The sequence below is a fragment of the Anopheles bellator genome, chromosome 1, assembly GCF_943735745.2.
Source record: "Anopheles bellator chromosome 1, idAnoBellAS_SP24_06.2, whole genome shotgun sequence".
NCBI lineage: Eukaryota > Metazoa > Arthropoda > Insecta > Diptera > Culicidae > Anopheles > Anopheles bellator.
In genome coordinates, this window is record NC_071285.1 from 54,841,845 (window position 1) to 54,862,017 (window position 20,173).

Here is a 20,173-nt window from a genome sequence, read left to right on the forward strand (position 1 = left end):
CAGTGTACAGTATCCTGGTGGAGTAGGAGGTCCTAGTAGTGGACAGTTCCCTAGTGGAGGTGGAGTTCCTGGCAGTGGACAGTATCCTGGTGGAGCAGGAGGTCTTGGCAGTGGACAGTATCCTGGTGGAGCAGGAGTTCCTGGTAGTGGACAGTATCCTGGTGGAGCTGGAGTTCCTGGTAGCGGACAGTATCCTGGCGGAGCTGGAGTTCCTGGCAGTGGACAGTATCCTGGTGGAGCAGGAGTTACAGGTAGTGGACAGCTTCCAGTAACAGGGCAATACCCAGGGGCATCAGTAACTGGTGGAACTGGTTATCCTGGCGGATCTGGTACCGGTAGTGGTCAATATCCTGGCCAATATCCTGGAGGTACGGGCATGGGTGTTGGACAGTATCCAACAGGAACTGGAACAGGAGCCGGCCAAGTATTTTATCCGGGAGGTGCTGGAACTGCCCAGTATCCCAGTGGCTCCGGAGTAGGAAGTGGCCACTATCCTGGAGGCGCTGGAGTGGGACAAGGCCAATACCCAACAGGAAGTGGAGGAGGAACAGGAATGTATCCTGTCGGTGGTCAACAACCAACAGGAGTCGGTGGTGCCCAATATCCAAGCGGTACAGGAGCTGGTCAGTATCCAACAGGCGCTGGAGTGGGAACAGGACAGTTCCCCGGTGGAACAGGTCCGGCTGCAGGAGGACATCCAAGTACTACGGGTGTTGGGCAGTATCCTTCAGGAGCTGGAGCAGGATACTATCCTGCAGGGACTGGAACGGGACAGCAGGGAATGGGACAACATGGACAATATCCTGGCGCTGGTGGTGCAGGAACAGGCCATTATCCCTCTGGTACAGGCGCAGGGCAGTACCCAAGCCCGACTGGAACAGGAACAGGACAACATTCCTGGACTGGTGCAGGAACTGGCCAATATCCTGGAGTAGGCGGAGAAGTGGGGACAGGGGTCGTCCAGTATCCTGGAGGACAGTACCCAAGTGGAACGGGAGGCGCAGTAGGAGGTCAGTATCCTGGAACAGGCGTTGGAGCAGGACAGCATGTTGGAGGACAGTATCCTGGAGGAAGCGTTTCAGGTGGTGGTGGAGCAGGAAGTCAATATCCGGGCGGTGGAACGTCGCAATATCCAGGAGGGACTGGCGCCGGACAGTACCCTGTTGCTGGTGGACAGTATCCCGGATATTACCCTAGCGGTACCGGCCAATATCCGGGCGGGCCCGGAGGCTATCCCGGCGGATCGACAGCCGTTAGTACAGGTGCAGGGGGTGTAGGGGGTGCCGGCGGCACATCGTTAGAACAGTATCCAGGTACAGGTGGTGTCGGCACCAGCGATGGTGACCTTGCTCCTCAGCCAATCCAGTTGCCCGAAGAAGAGGACGATGCTTTCTCGCAGGCTGAGTCATCCGTGAAGAACGGAGAGGTCGTAGCCTCGGCTCAAGGACGCAAAAACGGTGGAACGGCACAGACGCAAGTGTCGGGTACGTACACGGGAACGGGATCTTTCAGTGCAAGCGCCCAGACAAGTGACAGTGACCGCGCAGCACAAGCCCAGGTATCGGGAGGTAAAGAGGGTGCCACGAGTTCCGCTCAAGGCACCGGTGGGGTTGGTAAGTCACAGTCACTGGTGCAGGTTGATTCCAAAACCGGGGGCACTTCAGCAACATCCCAAAGTGGCGGCTTGGGTCACGAAAGTCAGTCGGAGGTTAGTAGCGGTTTGGTTCTGAATTAGGGCGACTTTGTATACACCTATGAACCTTTTTATGTAATTCAGGTAGTGGCCAACGAGAAAGGGGGATTGGCCGACGCCCAATCGAGTGGCCCCGGTCAGACGTCATCGCAGGCACAAATTGGTTTCCGACCTCAGAGTGAGGTGGCCGAACAGCAAAGTATATTCAACGGCGGAGGACAAGCGTCGGCCCAATCGGGCGCTCATTCCGGCCAGAGTCAGTCGCAGATCAGTGGCAATTTCAAGTGAATAGAACTTTCTTATTGTTCACACGTCGCTTCGAATCGATTTATTTTATTGCGATTTTCCTTCCCGATTTCCCAGATTTGGCATAGCGTACCACGGGGCTGCACAGGCCGCCTCAGGCACCAAGGAACAGGTGCACAGCTACCGCGAGAAGAGCAAAAATCTATTCCACTCGATCGGGCTGTTTGGCAAATCGACGGGGTATGATCACTTTTGCGACCTTTCATTCCGCGTAATCGGCCTAAATTGAATATCGGTCCATCATTCTTTCAGAACAACGATTCGCAAGGAGTCGGTGGACAGTAACGGAATGCGTACCAGGACTTCGCAGCAAAGCTTGGGTAAGTGTAGCAGGTTTTGTAGTTCGAATGATTGACTGATCCGCAATTTAATCCATCCATTTTCTAGTGAGTTTTATCAGCACAACGCCTTCGACGGTGCTGGAGGAAGATTACGAGGACCCTGAGGAGGAAGACGACTACGACGACGACGAATACGACACGACCCAGCTCAGCAGGCGATCGGGCAAAACTTCCACCGACGAGGAGGTCACCAAGCCCACAACGATCGCGGAACCCACCACCGTGACTGTACGCACGGCCGGCAACGGTAGATTGTTCACTCAAGCCGGACCAACACAGAGACAGTCGGCGTTCGTTCCCCACGGTGACAACTTCCGGCTGGTTCAGACACAGAACGGGCGATCGACAGTACACTCGGTTACAACGGAACGCACTGGAGGCAGCTCGCAGCAAAGCGTGCTGAATGTGGCCAGCACCACTCCACGGTACAGCACGCGCTTCCTGGCGACCAAACAGGACCAACCGACCGATGGAATCGAGGAGACACCGGCCGAAACGGTCCCGTTGGACCCACGGAAGACCGGCCAGCCGGACAGCTACATTTCAGTGACGAAACAGGTGACCGGAATAGACGAGAACAGCAAAGTGCCGGCGATTCCGGGGAAGAACTACGAGTCGACGTACTACACCAAATCTTCCACTTGCGGCTACTTCACCTTCTCCTGTAACATCGTGTACGGTGAGAATGGACGAAGTAAAATCTGCCGTCCAAAGCCACCGGCAAACGGGAAGTGTTAAACCCCGAACGGTTCTTGACGGCAAAACTGTCCTTCGTAGTAAATAAGATGTAGACATCACAGAAAGCGATGTTAACACTGCCAACTGAAGCAAGAACGGTTGCCATAACAATTCGAAGGAGAACTTGAGCTCCTTCAGAGGACTATCCGTGACAGGATAAATATTAAAGAGCGATACACAGGCAAGTGCCGCGTTTGATCACACTTATTAACATTAAATGGTTTTGCAATAAATAATTCTAATGATCGAACGTGTGACGGTAGCGAAAATTACAACTTCACCACACTACAAAACTATTCACACTTTAGCTAAATAAACTGTGTTACAGGACGGAAAAGCAGCACGTGTTTTAATCCCCACACAGCCTGTTCTTGACTTTTCCCATGTGCGCGCGACTCGTGCTCAAACTTCTCTCAACTCTCATCGCATAAGGAAGTGAAGAATAATCCCAGCAATCTGTGTCAATATCTACACAGTTTGGTCGGATTTTTTGTAGGAACTTGTATCACAAATACTTTTTTTCTGCTTTTTCCGCACCAACAATTAAATTTACCATTTCGGGGCCGAGAACATTGAACCTTGAAAACTATTCCGCGAAAATATGGAGTAAGCTGAAAACACTGCAAAAAACTACTGTTATCACAAGTGTTGATTTGAATCCGATCCTTATGAACAAACTTTTCATATAAAAAGTGTAACAACCGACGGGAGCTCCATTCGTCGGTTTACTCGTGAAACTTTGATTCCTTTTGCCTCAGAATGCGTCTATTTTTGTTCGCTCTCGGTTTGGTTCTGTTTGGTGTGGCCCATGGTAAGACGTTCACCAAATGCGAACTGGCTCGGCTCATGTTTAATAACGGATTCCCGAAGTCACAGTTGCCGGATTGTAAGTTTGATCAGAAGTGGACGCCTCCATTTTGAAGAAAAGAATTTAGTTTCACACACTGACCGTTTCTTCAAGGGATGTGCCTGGTGCAGAGTGAGAGCAACTTTAAATCGGAAGCTACCAACAAAAATACGAACGGCTCCACCGATTACGGTCTGTTCCAGATCAATAACAAATATTGGTGTTCCTCGTCTGGTGTCGGCGGTGATTGCAAAATTTCGTGCTCAGGTAAGGATCGTACGCTTGGGTGAGAAATTAGGAACGATCACTTAAAGATCCCTTTATCGATGCATAATTAATCTACAGCTCTGATTGACAATGATGCAACGGATGATTTGAAGTGCGCCAAGCTTATCTACAATCGCCATGGTTTCAATGCTTGGTACGGCTGGATTAACAAGTGCCAAGGAAAGACGCTACCAACCGTTTCTGAATGTTTCTGAAAATGAACCATACGACAGTGGTAAAGGTTAATAAAAATTAAGCAGATTTTGCATTCGAAGACCGTTGGTTCACTTGCTGTCCTAGACACAACGAATGGTATATATTTTATTCAATTAAACATTACAGAATAATTTCTAATACAGTAGCGTTCGAGCTGCTATCGTTCGGTAGTAGTTGTTCGTGTTAGCGTAACACAGCTAATGAGCAAACCCAGGACAGTGAAGTAGAGATAGTCCCGTTGAGATTATAATTTCTAAGACATTAATTTAAACTCTGCCAAATTCAACCAATCGTACATGAAACATTTGATACAAAATGTTTTCTTACGTTCTTTTTGGTACCAAACATTGACGAATCAGTTTATTGACGGACTCATTCCGGTAGGACTGCTTCACTATGATAAACATTGTTGCTGTATGTATTGAATACTTTTCTGTTACAATTAATTCATTTCGGTGTGCCAGGAATGGAAAGTGTGCACCATTGTACTTAGTTTGGGAGACGTTTCGTTAAGGAGGAATCGTTGTTTGCTTGCTTAATACTTTTCTCTTTTATGGCTATGTTTCATTTCGCAGAGTACGTTACTGTCCCAAAAGGTAGTGAGTCTGGGAGGACTACCATTCCTATTCTAGATCCTTTCTGTTGGTGATCGTATTGATAAGTGTTCATAAATAATGTGCACTAACGCTAAGAGTTTGTTCGACGAATGTGTCTGCTAGTACCTGAACAATTGAGTACATAAAGAGAGCTCTGACAAGAGGCGCACCTCTACAGCGGATGATTGAATGCGTTGAACTCCATCGCACCATTGGCCCCAAGATGTCGCCATCTCTTCTCTCGTGCGTGCGTTCGTTGCTGTAGATTCGTTCCTTTTTACTCGTTATCGCTGTTATCATCATTGGCCGACAGAAGATTTGTTGAACCATAGCTACGGAGTCTGTGGAACGTGGTGAAGAGAAAAAAATGGAGCCAATTTAAGGGTATTCACTTTTATGAAGGACCGTACAAACAAATAGAGCAACACTTTTCTCCCATGCAATTAGCGACACCACACCGAGCTATCCTACACATCCAAACACGGATACCTCTAAGTCACAGGCAAAATGCACAACCGAAAAATACACTCGTCTTCATCAGGCCAACCCCGTCCGGGGCCACATGTACTTACTTCATCATCCTCCGATACCTTCAATCCATCGAGATTGACATCGTTCAGCTTCCCAATGTTCATGGGCTTATGGTTGGCCCGTGAGGACTGATCGTAGGGTGGTTGGCCACCATCGAATGACTGTGCCGTTTCGTTGCTGTGTCCCTGACTCTTCGTAGGTGGCATATCATCTCCCACGGCCCGTATGTTTCGGGGTTCTCCGACACCACTGGGAGGGCCACTTCCTGCCGATCCGGGAAATACGTTCTGTTCGTAGTACGAACCGCTGCTAAAATGACCCGGCGGCGGAGCGTTCCGTTTCGGAATTGCCGAGTTGCCCGAGCTGTGTTGCTTCGTTGACCCACCGCCGCCGTTGCCGCGTGTTTTATGTCCACCACCACTAGCAGCTGCGGCCGCCCGGGTAATGTTGTCGAACTTTTGTTTGGCACGTTCGAACTCGTATTTGTTGTTGTTCAGCGACGGTGGCGACGGTGCATCGTGGTCGATGTAGCTCGGCTTAGCATCGTAATACGATCCGGACGACAGCGGAATGTAGGACGGGGTCTGCGAAGCGCCCGAAGATCCTTTTATCGGTCCGCCGGCCGATCGTTCCGGAGGACGATCGTTAAAGTGGCGAGACGAGTTGTCGAACAGTTGCTTCAGATCGTTGATATTTGGTTTGTAGCTCACGTTGGAGGCATTGCTCGATCGGTTCGATGCCTTGTAGTTGCTCAGTTCGTGCTGCTGCTTTGGACTGCCGTGTTTCGGTTGTGCGTTGTTAGTAGAGCGGTTCACGGTATTGTGTTCGGGAGCGCGTGAGTGAGATTAGTTTTACGCAAGGTTAGCCAGCCACCAGACGATCGGTTAGTGGGTTGTGAAAGCGAATCAGTATCGCAGCCATCAGGAATTAGCAGACAGGTTAAGGGAAGCACCCCACCAGGAAACCACACAAAAGAAAGTACAAAGTAAACGAAAGAAATGTGTTGAAAGCTATATCGTCCACTCAATCCGTGAAAGGGATGGGCTAAAGCCAAGCGTAATGTTTGAACTCAATGGCAACTATCTTAAAGCAATGGTTCAACGCCAAAAACGGTGATGGAATTTTTTTGTGCCACTTAGAAATGGAACGTAGAGACGTAGACGAGTGTGTGGTGCGTGAAATAAAAATGCGGCAAAGGCACCCAAAACAGCGCAGGGCAATCGTTCCTTTGGCGCTTCTTACCTAGTTTGAAGGTGTTGTATCTGCACTTGCAGGCCCTCGGTTTGCCCGCTCAGTTCTTCGTTCGTGCGCTGCAAACGCCGAACATGGTTGCAGGCTGCATCTAGTTCATCCTCGGCGCCGGCCAGCTCGTGTTTCAGCTCCTCCACACGGGAGCGCAATCGCTTCACCTCCGTTTCGTATTGTTCCGCCCGTCTAACCGCATGGCCGAGCTCGGTGTTGGCTTCCGAAAGCATCTTTTTCATCTTGCTGTGCGAGTAGCGGATGTCGCTCAGTTCCTGGAGACCATAAAATACAATTTACTGCCATTCCACGATTAAAACCCAATAATCTTACTTTATTTTTATCCATCAGCTCTTGTTGCAGCGAACGCAGCTCGACGTCACTGTTGACCAGCGGCCGACCCTTGCGCTCGAGCCGTTCCTGCAGATCCTGGCACTCAGCGCGCAGTTTCTTGGTTTCGCGCTCCATGTTTAGCTTCTCCGTCTCGAGACGTTCTCTTTTGCCCCATTCGGCCGCATTTTCCGCCTGCAGTCGCTCCAGTTCCGTACGCAGTTCGCACAGCCTCCGTTCGAGCGTTTCCCGAGCAGCGATTTCCTCTTGCAGCGAGTTGTGTGTGATACGCATTTCGACACGGTGTTGCTCTTGCAGTGTCAGCAACTCCCGCACCGCGTCCTGTTTGGCCGACCGCAGCTCTTCACACTTGTCGCGCAACTCTTGCATATCGTGTCGCGTCTTCTCCAGACTCCGCTGGACGGCAGCCTTTTCCTCGCGCTCGATCTGGATCGTTTTCTGTGCATCGTCCAGCCGCAGCTGCAGCATCGAAATTTTCTGCAGCAAGTAGTCTTCGTCGTAGTCGTCCTTCGAAAGCTGTTGGATCAGGCGCCGCTCTTCGGCCATCTGCTCGCTCTTGTCCTTAAACTCTATGGAATGCTTCGGCATGGCACCGCCCTGCAGAATGTACTCTTCAATGTCGAGATCGGCGCTGGCGGCGGCGGGTGGCAAACTGGCACAGTTCCCGTCGTCCGGCAGGTTTGGTAGCTTCGTCACCAGCCCGTCCTCGCTGTTGACGTTCTTCAGACCATCGGAGGAGATATCCGGCGAGCAGTTGTTATCGCCACGCCCGTCACGGTCCGGTTCGTCCGCAGCGTCCAGACTCGCCTTGTTGAACCGACCGGCGTGCTTCATCATGAGGGTGTGCACCTTTTCCATCTCCTTCTTGAGCTGAGTGATTTGCATCTCGAGCTCACACTTTTCACGCTTGTACGAGTTCGATTCCTTAATGGCCGCCTCGAGATTGCTGCGCAACTGTTTCGCTTCATCGCGTGCCTTATTCCTCTCGGTTCGTACCTGATAAGAGAAGAGATGGTTGTCATTACAATCAGTCGTGTAGAACACCGGCGAACGAAATACCTCCACACTCGATAGGACACGGTTGGTGTCTTTCTCGAGCTCTTGGAGCATTTCCACGAAACAGTTACGCATTTTTCGCGATAAGCTGAAACTGAAAGCACGGACTTGCTGTCGTTTGTTTACACAGCAAGAGAGTCAGGCGCAACTAGAATCAGCACCGAAACGGTAACGGGAAAAAGGACGCACCGTTCAAGGTAACAATATTGATTTAATATTCCACTCCCACCTGCGGCACAACAACCCAAGCTACAGGTTATCGGCCGAGAATGACACAATAATGCGCAGCTTGTCTTAGTTTAGCTTTCCGATTCTGAGAAAATACGCAAGCAGCGGCATCCTTACCTTGCTCCACTTTTCGCGCCAGTTTGCTGTACAGTCGGACCACCATTTCATTGTTTTCTCCATCTGTGCGGCTCGTGCCCGAGCTTCCTCCAATTCTCGCTGCCGTTGGGACTGCCAAAGGAAAGGGGAGTGAATTATTGCTTTTCTTTTGAATAAATTATTAAGGTTTGCACTTTCAGGAAGGAATTATTTGAGCAACATTGTAAACTCTTAGCAAATCAGACGAAAGGAAATCTGATCAAAAAATCCCCTGAAACAAACGACCGGTGAATCCCCGACGGGGCGATAGGCGTCAAATTTCTTCAACGCTTTCGGCACACTGGGAAGCAGCACAGAGCAGAACAATTCGAAAACACACATTTTACAGCTGCACACACATTTCTTGTGTATTCTGAATCCCTTTCCTCTCTTCCCGTTGCAAGCAAATCGACATTGTACGTAACCGCGACTGCTTACCATCAGCAAGTACATTCATTGATAATGAATTGATAATACATGGAAAGATAAGCAACACGCCCCAGAATAAAGTAGTTACTTTCGCGTCCGTAATGAGCCGCTCTCTACTATTTGTGGTTGAGAGCAGCCATCAGCAATTGCGCAATGATTTTGGCCAGTTTTCTGAAAAGCTCCGGTTCATAGTTCCGAAGGGACGGCTGGTATAAAAACCGGCATCCGTCCAGCGGAACTATTCAAAAAGAAAGTTCCAGCGAGCAGCAAACGATCCACCAAAGTAGCCGCTATGAAACTACTCGGCATAGTTGTAACCATTGCGGTAGTAGGCTGTGTCGCCGTTAGCGGTAAAACGTACGGCAAGTGTGAGCTGGCAAAAGAGTTGATAAAGAACGGTATCCCGAAGGCCTCCGTTGCGAACTGTAAGTGAAGAAATGAGCGGCGTCTCATGATTAAGTTTCTCGATCTCGATCGCCAATGGCCTTTGCTTTCTTTCTCTGGCCAGGGGTCTGCTTGGTGCAACACGAAAGTGCTTTCAACACCGCGGCAACGAATAAGAACCGAAACGGCTCGACCGACTACGGGCTATTTCAGATCAACAATAAGTACTGGTGCGATTCGGCATACGGGTCGAACGACTGTAAAGTGCAGTGCCGCAGTAAGTTGCTGTCTGCCCTTGAACCGCACCCGTCAACCGAGCTGACCGGCGGGATGGTTGTTTGATTGTTTCTTTGCAGGTTTGACTAACGATGATATCACGGATGACATCAAGTGCGCCAAGCTGGTGTTCAAGCGGCACGGCTTTAACGCCTGGTACGGTTGGAAGAACCATTGCCAGGGGAAGACGCTCCCGTCCGTCGCGAGCTGTTTTTAGCGCCACCATACCGTAGATGGGTTGTAGAAACCATTTCCCACGCATACAGAAACCAGCGATAGTACTTAAAAGCACCAGCGTTGTTATTTCCGAAGAAAGAAAGTCCACCACGAAACGATTCTGAGCGGTCCGGGGTTACGATGCTGTCGTGTTTTGTGGTGCCTACGATCGAAACACTAGGTCCGCGGACCGAATGTTGCACTGGGTGAGGAAAGTTCTTCTACTGCCATGTGTAGCCGTCCCGGAGGATTCAGCTTGTCCCGATCCGAGGTCAAGGCGGACCGATCGCAACGATCCCGTCGGAGGTAAGTCGCATTTGGTGGGTGTTCTTACCTCGCGTGCCTCCCACTCGGTGTCAACAAACTTTGCCGACATGTTGCTCACATCGGCATTGCCCCCGCTCGGCGGGTGGCGTCTTGGTGCACTCTGCGACATTGCGAAGCCGGTTGAGGGGGCGGTTGCTTTCCTACGAGCTGTCGGTCGACTTTCTGGTCATAAACGGTTCCAATGTTCTCATCCAGCGGACGGTATCGTTGCTTGCGCTGCGCTTTTCGGTGGTTCAACACATCCCTTGCGGTTTGTTTTCAATCCCTTGCATAGAGGATGCACTTGGCGTGTCGCAACAAGCCAGCGGAGACAACCCGACCGCTGGCTTTCGAATGATCTAGATGGCACCTTATTTGAAGGGACACATTTTACACTTCGGCACGGGCAGGGTACCATTCACTGTTGGTTGCGGAAAATGCGGAAAACAACACAATCGATACGGGCCATTTTTGCTTGGGAAAAAGGTTTGGCACGATGGATGACAGCGAATCCCAACGGAAAGACAACAAAGATGTGGCGTATATAACCCATAGTTCGGGGATGCAAAGTTGCGGTTGAGCAAGGAAGAAATTAAACTAAGGTCCTGGATCGTAGCAGGTTTTGCGATTTCCTTTCTGATCTTTAAAGGAGAGAACTATCAAAACAACCCATGCAAATGTTTGGACGAATTAAAGCGAACGAATTTTAAAAATGATGACCGCGGAACCCTACAAATGCTCGCGGGTTTTGGGTTTCGGGTCGGCCGACAAAGCGAAGCGCATTGATGTTCAGGTTCAGGTTTGTCATCAGGTTTGAAGGTTCAAAGTGACGTTCAACACGGTTGGGATTCTCAGGAAACAGCAGACACTTTTTTTCTCTTAACTTCCAACCAACTTCTGCTGCGCGAACACCGTTAAAATAAACGATACGACTTCCAACAAACTCGGTACACACGGCTACGCCGTTCGCTTGCGCGAGTGCGAAGTAAAGGAAGAGAAAGCGACAGAAAAGTGGCCCGTGTGTGGCTGTGTGCGCGCGGTGGCGTAGTGCAAAGCAGTGCTTCTGGTTTCTGGTTTCTCGGGATCGGAAAAGGCGTAAAAGGGCTACCCTCCCACACACGCCCCGCGGCGTGCGTACTGCAGGAGATCCGTAGTGGTCGGAACCATATGCACCGCAACCACCAGCGGATGGGAGAAGCAGCAGCAGCCGTAACCTAAAATTTGGCCCTCGTCGTGCGCCGAATAGTGCGTGTCTTACTTGGTCGTGGCGGCCATCATGCAGGTGCTACAGTAGCGCACGTAGCAGCCCTCGCTGAGAAGGATGATGTAAGAAACGACGGACGCGCGCAGCAGTGACGGCGGGGCTGCTTATTATTGGTGTGAGTTGGTTCAGCCCCTGACGGTCGTCACGTTGTCGTCCTTCGGCGCGGGGTCATCATCGTTAACCAGATTTCTATTTGACGTCGCAGCCATCGTGAACGGACCCGGAGCGGAAGAAAATGGTGCCTATCGGGACAGAGGAGAAGTGAGCAGAGCGAACAGCGGCAGTGCGCGGTGGCCGTGTGTGCGTGCCCCGTTCGGTCGTGTCCGTGCGTGTTGGTGCGAGAGTGTGTTTTCGTTTTCGTCGGCCGTAGGTTTATTTCCACGGTATTTTTTACACGGTGGGGTTGCTGGTCATCGCGCAACTTTGATGGTCAATGCGCTAGCCCCCGCGAGTGACACCTGTCATATTAACAACCGGGCAAGCCTTTGAATTATTCGCAACAAAGAAGCACCGGAAACCGAAGCAAGCACCCACGAGGCTGCGGAACGGAAGCGACCATCGGTGGCCATTCTTTCAGCATTTCGCCACGCAGTAGCAGTGTGAAGTGTGTACACGAAGGCACAAAGCGGCCGGCAAAGAAGAGAGAACGCAAATGATAGAACCCGCACACGGCAAGGATGTCGAAAGGGAACGAAGAGAGATCAAACACAGTTTCTACGCAGAATTGAGGCACCCCGGGATCGCGGCCATCTGTGGAACGGAAACTTCGATGTGAAGCACAAGCAACAAGCGAGTCTAGGTGGCAGAGCTCCTGCGATCGTGGGTTGCTTGGAGGGGTAAACAATTTCGCTTCACACCATCGACTGCTTTCGGCTTCGATTCCCCTGTTCCAGACCCATTTCGCTTTCCAAGTACCCCGCTCACGAAGGGCCCATTCCACCGGTTTCGGATTGCTCCCGTCCAGCTAGCGTCGCGGATTTCGAAATATCGTTTTAAATTGTATGATTTCGGTCAATTTCGAAACACCAACCGTCGTCACGGTGTGGACCTCACTTTTTGTTGGTTCGAAAAGATCAATCGCCAAGTGTGTGCGTCGTGAATGTTTGCCAACGGTTTTTGTTTGTTCGGTGCCGGCAGGTCCTGCACGTCGTCGCGCCGCAGTGTGTACGGCAAGCTTTCTCCCGTCGCAAGGGCCGCTCTGTGCGGAAAGAGAAAATCGTTCATCTAGTGAATGTGTGCCCGTGCCTGCGTATGTGTGTACGTGTGCCCACGCGGGGGCGCTGTCCGTGTGATTTCGCAGTGTGTTTCTTTGATTGGTCCGTAGGCGTAGGCGCTGCGCTCGTGTTGCAGGCGTGAAGAAAGATCCCAATAATACGCGGTCCGATTTTGTTTTTGCTCTCTTTTCGCGTTTCGTTTCTTGGCTTTCGTTTGCATAATTTTGAACCACCAACCACCACCAAACAACGCACACGCTGTGCATGAACTCGCCTCGGGTGCGAGTGGGGTGCGCGCGTGAAGGCAGAGGAAAGACTGCGCACCGGTTCTGGAAAACATCATCATTTTATCGTGTCCCGATCAGCGCCAACTCTCTCGATCGAACCCGCAGATCGATGCTCTGCTGAACAGAAAGCTGCTGAGCACTCTGCGCCGAGCGACGAACGACCGAAAGCAGCAGAAGTAAGCGGCACGGAAAAAACGGGGAAAAGCGTGCGTCGAAGAAAAACCACGTCGACGGCACAAGAGAGCGAGTAAGTGTTTATTTCTTCGGCATGTGTGGTGGGTGTGCTATGAATCTTAAATCTTACAAGCTTTAAATCTAATATAATACAACCACGAAAGCCTTGCCTTGCCGTAACGTTCTCTTTTCCTATATTGTAGACGGTGGGTAATCGCGACGTTGCACAGCTTCATTCACGGCGCTGCCTGCTGTGTCCTTTTTAAACGCCTTGGCAACACACGGAGGAAACGCAAGTCGGGCCTCTATGCCTGTGTGTGTGCTGCGTGCGCAAATAGTGATGCCCTCTATTTTTCATTGCAATTGGATGATGCCCTATTGTTACTGCTGCCGCCGCTGCTGCTGCTGATGATGATGATGAGAAACGTACGCAAGTAGCCGTCGTCATGGTGCCTGGCAGAAGGCAAAATGGTTGCCGTTGCCTTGTTAAAGCGTGGGCTATGCCGGTCGGTCAGCACGCACATATCGCACCCCGCGGTGCTTGATTGTGGTGGTGGTAGTGTGCTCTCTAGGGTCGAGAAGATGCGTTGTAATATGATTTTGGGCCGCGCACAGTTTTGTGCCTCGTGAGACGGCGGTGACACGACGGGGTATGCTTTAAGGGGGCGGTGCGCAAAGCTACATTCACTTACGCCGTCGTCAATGTGCACGGCCGTGTGCACGTATGTGTGTTTGAGTGTATCACAATACCGCACCAATTGAATGGCGGCAGCCCGTACTCCAAGCCCGCACACGCAGGGTAGGTGACGATGTCGATAGTTTCATAACGGTCGCGGGTCTCCCTCGTTGTCGTCGGGGTTGCATTTAGCCAACGGCTCTGAGATTCCTAACGGCGGCGACGGCCAGGTGCACGCGAAACCCTGGAACCAAGCGGGAGAAGGACGATTTGACCGTTAAATCTCTGTGCTTGTGGTGAGTTGCATGCCCAACAATATGTTTTCGGTGGCGCCTCTGGGATGATGGTTGCAGGCCAACAATAATGAGGGTGACTGCGCAAACGGAGACAGACAAAACCACATTTGAAACCTGTCATTACGCGCCGCCTCGCGCCGTTTGTCGGTTCTATTTCGTCTATTTATACTCGGCGCCATACGATTTTGCCGTTTTCGATTGCAACTCTCGATTGCCACCGAGGGTGAGGTTTTTATTTTTGAACCCATTTGATACTGCGTGCGGCTTACTGTGATGGCAAAATTAGACGGCTGCTTGATGAAACACGTCGCTCCGCACGCGACAACTTTTCAAACAAACAGTTATCGGTTTTTTTTTCTCTTGTGGCTTGATTGAAGTACTTGTGGGCTTCGGTCACTGGAAGTAGGGTGGGCACTGCGGCAGAACCAAACAGTCATCATCCCACTGCGTGGGCTCGGTGTGTCATTATAATCCATCATCGAAAACAGCAAAAAACGAAGATAAACGCCACACAGTGTTGTGCAGGTTTCGGTGCGAAAATGGTGCTGTTTGTATCGCGTTGTTATTTGCTGGAGCACCAGTAGCGCCGCTTGGGGTTTGTCCTTCGAACCGGTTGGCAAGGTGATGTTCCATTTCCATATGGTATTTGTGTCGCTTGCTGGGCCATCGCTTTTGGTTTCAAATTGGTTCATCGCCGAACGCGTGATGTATAGGGGTGCCGCAAAGGTCTCCATGGATCCGGGCTCTAACCCACGCGAGCGATTGATTTGAAGTGAGAAGAAAATGGCCAATCAGTCCATGGCCAGTGGGAAAATTGGCACCAAAAACGGGTTCGACTTACGCTTAATTGCGATACTAAGATCGGAGTCCCACGGGGTGGACATTAACCAGTGTAACTAGCAGCAGCTCCATCGAGCTTCGTATCGAGAGAACTAGCGCCCCTGGCTCTAGTCCTTCCGGTGGATTCATTCATGCATTCAGCAACACCGCTTTGGCGGACAGGAACACACGTCCGAATGGAGTTGATTCATCTCTCCGTGGGGTTCTCTCTCCCGCCGGTCACGCCGAGAGATGAATGGATGGGGATCGGGCATTCCTGGGCCAAGAATGAGAAGAAGCGCTATCCCAGGATTAACCATCCGGGATCCGCTAGCTGTGTGCGTCTGTGTTGGTGATCATTACATTTTTTTCGTGCCCGCTAAAAGGACCATCTTCTTGCCTTCGTTAACGTGTGCCTTGCAATACGTTCGACAGAGAGGAGGGATAGCGACAGTACATCAAAAAAAGGACACTCCGAGAGCGAGAACACGGAGAGAGAGTGAGAGCGAAAAGCGTGCTTGGGAAAATGCTGTTGACCTTTGACGCGATTTTCCTTTCGTCCCAGGACACGGCGCATTCAGAGCTCTGCTTGATAGTGTGGGTGTGTTTGCGAGCCGGGTGCGAATCAGAATGGGTGGTGGTGGGTGGGTGTTGCAATGTTTTGGATTTTCGCCCGAGCCTCCCGGACCGTGTGAGCGTGTATTGGTGGAAGCACGGGCACGTATCCTGAGATCCGGCTCTCAGCAGCCTCAGAAGGCGAGGTTCTGAATGAAAGTTCTTCTCACCCAATGTGCGTGGGAAGTGTGCTGGGCAGGGAAAAACGCCCACACCAACACCAACACAATGCCTATATATCCTGTCGGAAGCCGGCTTTTGCAATTCTCTGTTCTGCGATGGTGTTGGAGCGCATTGTGCGAATGAAGCAGCATTTTCGAGCGACATCGGCGGAAATCTGATACGAAATTTTATGTCTTTTGGCCCGCTGCTGCTGGGCTGCCCTCTTCGGCGCCATATTTTATGATTTGAAAAATCCCGTTTTGGGTATGTTCGTTTTGGGGGGTTTTTAGATGAATGTCTTGTTCTATAGTTTTCAACCGGTTAATGGCTAACAACACGGTCGTGCTCGCTTCTGGTGCTTTGAGCCGTGACTGGTCCCAGCGCAGGGAATGCCCAAAATAGCTCTCGACCGGCCGCAGTTGCGGCTACTAAACGTAGCAGACTCGGACTGGTTGGCAGTGTTCACGTAAACAGCGCCTGAACCGCGTGCCATCATATACGGTGAGGATCACGAAAATCACGGAGCTCGACGATGGATTTATGGTCCTTCCTGTTGGACACGGTTCAAAACCTCCCGTTGGCTTGCGCAGCATATTTTTGTTTCAAGCATTGAGATTATTTTGCGGAAGTTTTCTGGAAACATCCTACAACCCTGATCAATTGTCTGTCGTTTACGGTGGCCTCTTTGGGTGTAGAAAATTAGAAGTAGTATACTATCCATTTCACTAACTGACAAAAGTGATAAGGCAGTTTCAACAGCCTTAATAAGCCTTCGGCTGAGCACCATATGAGAGGTACGCACGTTTGTGCACAACTTGTGGTGGCTTTATTATGGTTTTATACCACAGCTGGTGTTACCGGAGTTGCCGTGAAGTGTTGTCACGCTTTATTGTGCCAATAAGCGCCACGAACGTGACTATAGCAGCTTCATCGCAATAACAACGCTGAGCGGCGCTTACGCTGACCGTTTGCTACACCAATACTTTGTGCACAATTCTATTTTTCGCATTTTATTAATACATTCTCGCGTTGGTGCATAACTCTGCATCAATCATATTCGTTTATCAAAACGTTCTAGTTGTTTCGTCCACCAAAACGCTTCATCCTGCGCCATGTTCTGCTCTGTCTGACTCGTTCTTTTCCTGAGCGCATTTGATGGATCGGTTTTTGATTACAGAAATCAAATATTTATTTTCTGCTGTAATCTTTTATCAATTTTCCCGGGTGTGTGGCACAGCATATTTTGTTTCTTTGTGCGCCGCAGCATTCGATCCTGGGAAGAGTCCATCCCTACCTTTATCTGGCAAAAAATAACCTCTCGATAGTCTTCGGACATCTTCTCGGAATCGAGCCGTACGCGCGGCGGGGTTCGTTCCATCATTCGTATCCGGGGAGAGGATATCCTCTTTAATTTACATACCGGAGGCAGCGGAGCGAAATCAGAACGGAATGAAGCCATGGAAATGAGCCGGAGAAGAAACAAGTCCGTAGCCAACATAAGCATAAGAGGAAGGTGAAAGAAAGGCATCGAACATAGACTAACGAAGACGACAGTCGCGCAGTCGAGTGTTGGGTTTTGGGTTTATTGCCGGGGAAATGAGAAATCGCTGTAGACAAGTTTTAGAGTCCTCGTCGGGTGTGTTTGACTAAAGTAAATGGTTACGGGTTTTTTTTTGCCATCAGAAACTCCTTTTGCCCCTGTGATATTCTCCTGGTTCGTTCGTTCACTATCCATCCCTATGTTATCATGGGTACGATTGTATACGTAACTGGAAATTTCTCTCACAATATCGTAGGTAACAATATTTCTTTTAAATTTGAAGCTTCCTTTTACATTATACATTGTAAAAACTGAGCAAACAATTGCGCCCTGTACGGGGAGTGTACGGAATGTTCGCTAAACCATATCTGGATATATCCCTGAAAGTCCACGTACAGAGCAGAGCCACATAGCATGGTCCCACACTCTGTGGCCCTCGACCGATCACGTAGCATCATCATCATCATCGTCGGCGGGGTCTTATTTCTTGATTTGCGCCGGCTAATTCGCCCGGATTGTGGAAGGCGCGGCCAAGAATTTGCACCAACCTACCCGAGGGCCGAGAGCACTACAGCACAACTGCGGCCAGCTGCTGATGCGTATCCGACGGCTGCGAATCATGTTCATCGGTGCAGCGCTGTATTCGATGCGTGGCCGTCCGTTCGTAATTCCCGGCCACGAATGAATGATTGGGAAAGTGTTGTTGTGGCTGCTGATGGGTAGTTTGCTAGCTGAGATCGGCATCAACCAGAGGGATAGGATAATTTGGATTTCCCGTACTTTTGCGAGCCTGCCGGGGGTTCGTTCGGACAGAGTTGTAACTTACGGCACTAGCCGGAAGCTGGAAGGTTCCTTCAAGTCTTCGTCAAATTTGAAGTCGACAAAAGTCTGACGCAGGGAAACCCATAAAGTGAAGGTGGTGCTCTTTTCATACCGGCAAGAACTCCAACCATTCGCTCCCGGAAGCGTACCGGGGAACGCAAGACACGCCTAGCTAGCAAACTTTGGGAACTGACAGGGCTTCTAGCGCTCGTGGCCGTCGGAGAGCGCCCGTAAAGAAAATGGCCCCTCTTGTCTATTTTGATTTTCGGGTTTGTTTAGAAGAAGTTGAATGACTTCAGCCGCTCGTGTTTCGGCGTTTTCTCTTGGTAGAAACTTTGCGCTTCTTGTACTCGGTTCTCCACTCTCCAGTCGCGATGCGGCGTCAGCTTTTCACGGTGTCTGCTACGTTGTCGCGTTTTAGCGTCTTTTACTGCCTAAGGTTGTTTTCAAAGTCAAACGCGGCCACCGGTGGCTAAAGTGAGCCCTCTTTCAAGTATGTTGTGGGTTTCTTAGTATCACTGCAACACAATCGTCGACGTCGTCGTCATTCGCGAACTGCGTAGTAGAAAATTCAGCATACTTGGGGTTTAGACCTGAGATCGCTTCCTCGGAGCACCGATCGACGTCGCTGGGGTAGGTATCGAAGTGAAACGATCTGTGGGTTAAAGGCGCCAAATGGTGGCGTGTGATCGCATCTCGTCCCCAACCCACCCCCCGGAGCGGCGGTCGTCCAGATCTTCGGGAAGTGCTAAGAGCGAAACACGGTTTTCGTGGCGTGGTGCGCTCCAGTGAGTCGATAACCACCGGGTCACGGCAGGAGCCTACTTTTTCGGTTGTAGGCACTAGGCGATTGTTTTTATTTCCGGTCCATCCGCGCACGGGCGATAGTGGCGCGCAGCAGACAGGGGTGAGCCCGGCCTGTGCCTGTCTGGCGGCTGCCAATCCAGGGCCTAGGCGCCTGCTTTTATGACCCCTTTTCCTGGGCCGTGTTTTTGAGGGCATCCAGTTTGGGTTCGGGGTTTGGGGTGGTGCATTTCGTTTGCCGCGTCCACACCGCCCCGGAGCCGTGCCTTTCTCGCGACGCGAGGAGAGAATGTCCATGGTTGAATGGTTCGAAAGGTTTTTTTTCGCCGCCGCTTCGTCGTTCGTGAATGGATAATTTTCTTTTATTATACTTTTGTTATTTCTTTATCCTATGGTAAAGAGACGGTAAAAACTCCTTCTTTTTCGGTGGGGGGGGCGGGCAAAAAGTTTGATTGTTCGTTTAAGTAAATTGCTTTCCAAATGCAAGAAAAAACTCCGATACAAAAGTAGTGCAACCTTCTCTGAAGCTGCTAGTTTCATCGGTTGGGCCTTTCTTAACACACATTTTTGCGGTCTTATTTTTCTCTGTACTGTATTTTTTTTTAATTTATTGTGTCGAAAGCGGTAATAACCTCACTTTTTCAACGGGTCTGTTTCGCGGTGGTCATTATCTCTTGTGGGTTTTGTTTTCATTGATTTAAGTGAATTGATTTACTTTACAAGATTTCATATCCCAGCTGCTGATTTTCCTATTTTTAAATCAAAAACTGAAAGTCAATATTCATTGGCCGGCGGCAGCAGTAACCCACCCCCTGGAGTGTTGTGTGGGCATGGCGCAAGCTTGGCTGTTGCTTGTAGCGCGATCCTTCCCGGTTGAGTCGGTTGAGGCCATTTTGAAACATTTGGGTTAAATTTGGCAGCTGTCAGAGCGGAGGAAATGGTACTTTCGAAAACGGTGTTCTGGTGGCGTCACAGAAGAAGTTGCACTGGGCCATCTTTTCTGTTTTTCCTTCTTTACGAACTTTAATTTTAGAATTTCGAAAGTTCTCCGTTGCCCATCGGCAGATTCGGGTGCGGCAATAGTGTTCTGTCAGGCACCTCTTTTTTCCGGTCAGCCCGGGTTATGTTTTTCCGATTTTGGTTCCAGTTATGGTGTTGAACATAATTTGCGAAAATTTCATCATTTTCAATTTCACGAGTGAGAGAATTTAAATTTTTGGTCCTATGCACCAATTTTCAGCAGCTAATATTTAGCAGCATTTCTATGTTGCAAATGCGCGCAAATGTACATTAAATGTTCGGCTTATTTTGCTTCTTTCGCTTACATTGTATGCCGCGCGGC

The 20,173-nt window shown here is 50.2% G+C and overlaps 5 protein-coding genes across 6 annotated transcripts in view; 4 read left to right on the forward strand and 1 right to left on the reverse strand.

The window, feature by feature from the left end:
* The window catches only part of LOC131215895 (collagen alpha-1(III) chain), an 8,425-nt gene extending 5,070 nt beyond the window's left edge, over positions 1-3,355 (forward strand). The window contains exons 8-12 of the mRNA XM_058210290.1: positions 11-1,708; positions 1,778-1,977; positions 2,057-2,179; positions 2,252-2,319; positions 2,387-3,355. Of these exons, the coding sequence (XP_058066273.1) occupies positions 11-1,708; positions 1,778-1,977; positions 2,057-2,179; positions 2,252-2,319; positions 2,387-3,078 (2,781 nt within the window). The 3' untranslated portion in view covers positions 3,079-3,355. The remainder of the gene's footprint in view (positions 1-10; positions 1,709-1,777; positions 1,978-2,056; positions 2,180-2,251; positions 2,320-2,386) is intronic.
* Positions 3,356-3,837: 482 nt separating this feature from the next.
* On the forward strand, positions 3,838-4,407 carry LOC131213980 (lysozyme c-1-like). Its single transcript, XM_058208265.1, has 3 exons — positions 3,838-3,964; positions 4,040-4,192; positions 4,271-4,407. The coding sequence occupies exons 1-3, from the start codon at positions 3,838-3,840 to the stop codon at positions 4,405-4,407; spliced, it is 417 nt and encodes a 138-aa protein (XP_058064248.1).
* A 149-nt stretch (positions 4,408-4,556) lies between these two features.
* Positions 4,557-10,546, reverse strand: LOC131205395 (coiled-coil domain-containing protein 102A). Of its 2 annotated transcripts, XM_058197471.1 has the most exons (6): positions 10,187-10,546; positions 8,530-8,640; positions 7,111-8,124; positions 6,778-7,052; positions 5,577-6,309; positions 4,557-5,345 (listed from the first exon to the last, which is right to left on the reverse strand). In XM_058197471.1, exons 1-6 carry the CDS (start codon positions 10,286-10,288, stop codon positions 5,337-5,339), a joined length of 2,244 nt encoding a protein of 747 aa, XP_058053454.1. In that variant the 5' UTR covers positions 10,289-10,546; the 3' UTR covers positions 4,557-5,336. The 2 variants fall into 2 exon arrangements, with proteins under 2 accessions (XP_058053454.1, XP_058053455.1); XM_058197472.1 differs by lacking the exon at positions 5,577-6,309.
* LOC131205396 (lysozyme c-1-like) lies at positions 9,205-9,927 on the forward strand. The gene is made up of 3 exons (XM_058197473.1): positions 9,205-9,401; positions 9,485-9,637; positions 9,717-9,927. The coding sequence occupies exons 1-3, from the start codon at positions 9,269-9,271 to the stop codon at positions 9,851-9,853; spliced, it is 423 nt and encodes a 140-aa protein (XP_058053456.1). The 5' UTR covers positions 9,205-9,268; the 3' UTR covers positions 9,854-9,927.
* A 2,580-nt stretch (positions 10,547-13,126) lies between the features above and the next one.
* LOC131206655 (homeodomain-interacting protein kinase 2) overlaps positions 13,127-20,173 on the forward strand; it is a 44,270-nt gene continuing 37,223 nt past the window's right edge. Inside the window, exon 1 of the mRNA XM_058199314.1 lies at positions 13,127-13,170. The gene's annotated coding sequence lies outside the window, so the exon portion shown is untranslated. The remainder of the gene's footprint in view (positions 13,171-20,173) is intronic.